This window comes from Athene noctua, chromosome 12, assembly GCF_965140245.1.
Source record: "Athene noctua chromosome 12, bAthNoc1.hap1.1, whole genome shotgun sequence".
NCBI classification, from domain to species: Eukaryota; Metazoa; Chordata; class Aves; order Strigiformes; family Strigidae; genus Athene; species Athene noctua.
In genome coordinates, this window is record NC_134048.1 from 11,910,440 (window position 1) to 11,917,213 (window position 6,774).

The following is a 6,774-nucleotide window of genomic DNA, read 5'->3' on the forward strand; positions in this document are numbered from 1 at the left end:
ATGTCTACCATGAAGATAATAGGCGCCTTTTTGCTCCTCACACTGGCAGTTCTTTGCTTAGCAAGTGAGTACCCTTTTTTATTTCCTGATATGTTATGGTTCTAATGTTCAAACACTGCAAGCTTCTCAGTCTACTGGGATAGTAGGCAATGATTGCTGCACTTGGGTGGCAGAAAGCAAGTGAAATGTTATGCTTGTGCACTATTTAGCAAGCAATATTGCACCAGCTTCACAGTTGCCAACTTGAGTAGATGAAACCTATTCCTTGATGGTGGTGTGAATCAGAGCCTTATTCTGCAATGTAACTAAAAAGTGAACTGTAAAGCCTCAGAACTAAAGCCGATTTTTACCTTTTTTTTTTTTTTTTTTTTTTTTCCATTGGAGCAGGGAGCTTGGAGGTGATGAGGTCCTTCTCCTGCCAAACTGAGCAAGCGGGAGACATTGATTTTGCACAGGCTATGTAACATGGCTGTGAATGACCTCTTTACAATGTTAGTTTGCCAGGCTCAAGAGAGCTTTGAGGCACTGGTTGCTATATGATAAATAGGGAGCTGGGAGGAATTCTTGAGCCTTCACTTGGTAATTATTTTTAACAAAAACTTGCAATTAAAAAAAATATATAGAAAAATAAGTAGATTTAGAATAACTGAGAGTCCAAATCTTCTCTGCTAGTAGTATACTAGTTCGATAGCATTAAGAATGTTAAAAAAGCAAAACAATGATAATGTTAAAACAAAACCAAAATTATGAAACAAAATAATCTTTTCTCATTTTGAATAGCTCTGAAAAGTTTGCTTTGAAAATGGTCTCAAAATCAAAATTCTTATGAAAAATGTCAGTTTCAATGAAATGCCATGCTTTTGATGAAAACTGTTCCTTCAAACAGCGTTTCATTAACTGCAGAAGAAGAAATAAATATTTATGTTCATAAGGATTCCAGCAGATTCCTTCCTTGGACTTTCTAGTTTGTCTTGTCTGCATTAAAAAATTTATGGATCAATACTTTTTGAGCCACATCTTTTTTGTATTCACTCCCAAATACCTAGTTGGCTACTAATAGGTTACCAGAGAAAAAATAACATCTCATTCAATTTGATCCAATTCCAGAATAATGAAAACTCAGTCAAATTTCTGGTGATATAGATTGAAACTTAACATGGAACACTATTTATGCTAGTTTTCTTTACCTTGGACAGCTTCATTTCATGGAAAGATATAAGCAGCTCCATGAAAGGAAGTTTCAGTAGAAAGCTTAATGGATTTAAAGATCACAAAAAGCTACATTTGTTCAGGAAGACAAGTGCTAGAGCTGTATTGCCTTTTATAACATAATACATTTTCTTCCTGCTCCTTCTGTACAGAAGCCTCTGCCTGATAACTTTTATCCCTTGGAAGCCACAGAATGACCATTACAGGACAGAAGAACAAAATACATTCCTAAAGAAAGTAACAAATGTGTCACCATAATGGAGACATGCCAATGTTACTTGATTACTTTCTGGGAGGCGTAATTATCACTGTTTTGAAGGTGCTTTTTGAAGCCCCACCTGAGAACAGAGCTCCATTATATTAGCTGCCATGTGTATACAAAATAGGAGCCAACTCTTCTGCCAAATAGCTTAGAATCTGTATTGACTGGCAGGGGAAAACACTTTTTTAGGTGGCGTTATGATCCAAATTGCATTATCATTATTATACATAGTATTATATTTTAATGAAGATATTATCCATGTTATTGACAGAAAATCAAAGTATAAATGCACCATGTTATTTGCTTATAGACACATATGATTTTTTAAAAAATAAACTTAGGAATTAAAACCCAGTCATGCTCAACAACTAGTTCATCCTAACAGCCTGGCCATTGAACATAATATTGTCTCCTGGGTCTTCAACCTTTTTTCTGGTGAAAAGAGGAACAAGAGCCTCCCTTCCCTCCCACAACAGAGGCCATTCTAGTTGCTGACACAGATTTCTAAGGTAAACAATACAGTAAGGTCTGCTTGTTTAATATGTTCTGACACCTGTATCCTATTAAACACTGAAAAACAATGTCAGTACTTACTTTCAAGGAGGTAAGAGAGATGTTCCTGGAAGAGCTGGTACTAAAGAAATCATCCCAGTTGCAAACTGAATGTTTATCAACAGTGTTTTTAATTTTATCTTTTGTGATTCTGTTTATATTGCAGATGCTGCCAAAGAGAATGAGGTGAGTAATTTTCTCCTTTATTTCTGGATCAAAATACATACTTTGTAACAACATAAGGTCTGTGAAGACACAAAAACTATATTAAACATTAATTGAATTCTGCCAAAATATTGAGATTTCCGAGAGAAATCCCTGAGTTTGAGATACGTGATTTCCATACGGTTGTCCTGACAACTCCTAGATGTTTTTACCTGTAATGCATTCTGGGCAAGACATTGGGCAAGGTCAACTTTTAAGTCAGAGAAATCAAGATTTTAAAAATATTTTTCTGGTGATGACATATAAGGCTTTCTCGGTGACTTTCAGATCCTAAATCATGTACCTAGAAACTAATTTCTCTCTGACCATCCTGGGGTCAGCCTCTGAAAGAAATGAGACACCAAGCAATAAAAATCCTTACTTAGATGAGTAGAGAAGCCCTTTTGGAGTCCAGTGGACAGTAGCAGGGAGCGGAAATTCACACACACAGAGAACTGGTCCCATACTGGCACAACATATACAGCCTCTGATGCCTAAAGGTACACCAACACATACATACTTTTCCAGGAAAAGCTTGCTCCACTCTTCACACCAAACTATCTTCCCCATTTTACTAGCTGTCATACATATATGGGGCAAATTCACCTAGTTTCTAGCTTTTTTTATTAGCTGGCCCTTTCTTCTCACAAGTTGGTGGTTGACCAGTTTTAAAATGGTAAGTTACAAGTCACAAAGATTCCCTCCCATGCCACTGCCTGTGCTGGGTTGTGTTGTGGATACCTGTCAGCTATGTCAGGTCTCTGACCTGTTTTTGCCACGGGGCTTGGTGTGCTGCCTCCTGCTTTCCAGCCACAGAGTTCGAAATGTGTGAACAGTCAGAGCTTTGGAGGAGAGGGAAAGGACTAAATGAAGGGAAAACCTAGGTAAACTAACATTTCATATGCTTTTTTTTGTTGTTGTTTTGTTTGTTTTAATGTGACAACAGATTTAAGCCTGTAATACCCAAAAGAGTGGTTGGCTAATGACTTTGTCAGTGGAGACCTCTCAAGCCTGTGCTGAGCCATGGCTCCAGGAGCGTCTGACCACGCACAGCTCCTCACTTCACCCACCTGCAAACCCTGGGCAATGACTAACATAAAACCAATCATATAATCTGTAATAAATTCCAGGGTTTGCTGAAGTAGTACTCCTGTTCTTCACTAAGGGTTGGAATGAAGGGGGAAAAATCAGGCCATAACAATAGAACAGCAAGGTTGGGTTCTGTTTTAAATATATACATTTATAATACATATTCTGGCTAGATTGTCAGAAAGGAAAAGCTCTAATCACAGTGTCCCTCCAAAGACTAATATGCTTCAGATTGTCGCTAGACTAGCAGCAAAAAGAGCTGAACCAATTTTAGTTACAGCAGCACCTATAAGGACAGGTGATTTCCTAGGCAAGCAAATGCCCGGCTTTTGAGGATGACAATCAGCACATTAAATAGAATATGTGCACTGCACAAGGAACTCCTTGCTTGTCAAATACCAGGAATGACATTCATTTGACAGGAGAAGATTGAGCTCCAAAATCAGAACAGGAGCACTTTCAGTCATTTCTTTTATGAGTTTGTACTCCCATTTTTATATATGTCTGTAATGAATACAGTCCCACTACCAGATGAAGGCCTTTTAATAATTTCTTTTCATGCTAATACTTAAATAGGACTTGACTTAATTCCACCTGGGCAGATCCTTTCACCAGTGTAAAAAGATTCAAGAGCTGATACTTGTGCAATAAAGAGACAGAAACCCTTCACACCCTTGAGAACTAACCTTAGCTGAATTTACTGACAATTTCAATTGGGTAGAAGAAATATTAGGACTCATCTTTTCTGTAGATGGAAAAGCGGCTGTATTATTCCAGTGACTCTATTCTTATTCAGATAGACAGCGAAGTCCCTGAAGGTCCTCAGTACCTGACATGGGTAGCATCACACACATCTCTGTCTTTTTTGAGGCTTAGGCTCAGGTAATATAGATGGTGGAGCCCCATTGACTGTGCTGCTCTAGAGCAGCTGACAAGCTTGTCCCAAAACTTCATATATTCGTAATTTCTGTAGATGAATGGAGAATGTGAAAAAAATGGATTCAAAGAAAAATTATACTCTATTTTCAGGTAGACTGTAGTGAATACAAGAGCTTAGAGAGAGGAAGACCTATTTACTGTGAAAGACTCTATCAACCTTTTTGCGGCTCTGATGGGAAAACATATAACAACAAATGTTCTTTCTGCAAAGCAGTTCTGTAAGTACAATACTATGTAATTACTCCTGGTTAAGCCAAAATCTGAGGTTAGCTGAGTTACCTGGTATTTCCAGTCCACCTAAGTGCTATAATTTTTTTCAGGGTCACCGTTCCTCTGCTTCTTTGCTTAATCTTTATAGACTAATTGCTTCTCCCACCAATAAGGTCCAATGTACTGGAAATACCTTGCTTTTATGGATAAAATACATAATTTTTAAAAGAAAATTGTTTATGGATCGGTGCCTTCTTGTCTGCTGCAAATGTTTATAGTGTCTTCTCTGTTAGCAAGTTGTTGGCTGAAGACTTCAGAGGGATTTTAATTCATAATGTTAAATTTACTGTCTGCCAATGTCTATGTCCTTCCTTTCCTTTGCAGGCGAAGTAGAGGTGCCTTACATATGAAGCAAGCAGGGGCATGCTGAATGAATTTGCGTGACACAGGAGAGTGCTGAGAACAGCTTTACACTGCCGTATCACAATCTCTTCATTTAATTTCATTCATCCTGCCTGTTCTGCCAATGGCAAACAAAGCACAAAGTAGGCTTTTCAGCTGTGCTCTGTCATTTGCTGCTTCTCTGTGCTCCAGAGTGTTGGGACTGACACTTCTGTCCCCCCTGCAAAGCGCTTCCTCGGGATTCTCAGGAGCATTCCTCTTTCTGTAGTGAGTTGCTTTTCACATGAGCCTTTCATTATATATTTGTCTCCACAGTTAAAGTTCAAATCTTCTGACAATGCCACCTGATTTTAGTGGACACAAGTCAGTGCAGGCATTGCCTCTGCTTTCCTTGTTGGTGAAGCGTCTGCTTTCATTTACCCAGAAACTTTTGCAGATGCTTCTTTTCAAAGGCTTCAGCTTTCCTAGGCAGTGCTTTGACTCTGCATTGTAGTTAAATTTTAAATTCTCATTTTTCTTCTAACTTTGTACTATTCTGATTCATATATGTTGTTTAGATACTTAATTTGCATGTTTATTAAAATAAACGTTGACTCATTTTTTGTCCATTGTGACCTTTCTGGAGAATACGTTTACTGCATCCCTTTTCACAAATTAAATCTTTCCCAAGGTACAGAAAATAATCATAGAGCAGGAGGTAGGGCCAGAGGTAAAAAAACAAAGCCTGAAAGACAAATGTTGTAACACTGATAATATGCACTAGATGGCCTCATGTTACTGGAATTTACCCTACAATCTGGCTCTTTTTTTTCCTTCAAATGAAGTAACTCTGACAAACTGTAAGACTGTATAAGCTTCATAGCAGTGTTTCTGTTAAATTCTGTCATTTAAATGTGATCATTAATGATTCTGTTCACATCTGATAAATTGGCTGCTTTCAGACCTGAAAAAATTTCTGTTCTGCTCTTACATCTTTATTATCTTCATTATTAAGCTAGTTTATGTCTTTTACACTTGAATAGTCAGTCAAGGGAATATATCTACCCTGAATTAAAGTTTAAGAATGATTGAGTTTACTGGTCTTACATATGAAGAAAATTTTGAAACTGGAATATGGGTATCATTTTTGATGATTTCTGTCTCTGGTAGTCTAGTTGAGCTATGGTAAGACTCATACTTCAGAAGAATGGAAAATGAGGGAAGAAGTTCATGTCCTTGCCTTTGAAGGCAAGACACCAAAAAGCCTAGCCATTACACTGCTGGCTGTAGCACCAGGCAGACTGCATTCTTTAATGGATGGACCAAGAGGCTTTTTTGATCTACAGTGTTAGTATATGCTCTTTCTCCTAGCAGAGCTGAGAACATCAATCTCATGCCCTGTTACAGGAGAAGAGGCTGTTGGACTTCATGTGACACTGATTAAAAACCAAAGAGAGAGTCTTTCACAGGCTACTTCTTTGCCAAGGAATTAAACAGTGCCAGGACACAGCTGTGAGCACTAGAACCCCATCATCCTTACTTTGAATTTGTTAGCATGGCCCTGGCATGATCCTGTCTTGGATCAAAATTCTTCCCGACAGTTCTCAGGCACATCTTGGACAGCTAGAGACTATTCCTTTTAGAAGCTAAAATAATTTCATAGCAGAAATGTGACTAGACTCAACTAGTTAGCCTCTGGGTGACGAGGCTCAACTAGCTGGCCTCTGGATGTGAGAGGCTCTGTTTAATTTGTGAGTACACACTGATGTAACCCTAGTCTCTGGTTTTATTTATAATGTGAACTGGCTGAACTATTTTTACACTAATTGCCTATTACACTCAGTACATCTGGAACATCTGGAAGAATGATAGAGCTGAAAACAACAAAAAATGAAAGGAAAAATTGAGGATTAATTAAATGCTAGATT

At 38.0% G+C, this 6,774-nt stretch overlaps 1 protein-coding gene across 1 annotated transcript; it reads left to right on the forward strand.

Moving 5' to 3' along the window:
• SPINK9 (serine peptidase inhibitor Kazal type 9) lies at positions 1–4,895 on the forward strand. The gene is made up of 4 exons (XM_074915742.1): positions 1–64; positions 2,190–2,209; positions 4,346–4,473; positions 4,850–4,895. Exons 1-4 carry the CDS (start codon positions 1–3, stop codon positions 4,893–4,895), a joined length of 258 nt encoding a protein of 85 aa, XP_074771843.1.
• The last annotated feature ends 1,879 nt before the right edge of the window (positions 4,896–6,774 follow it).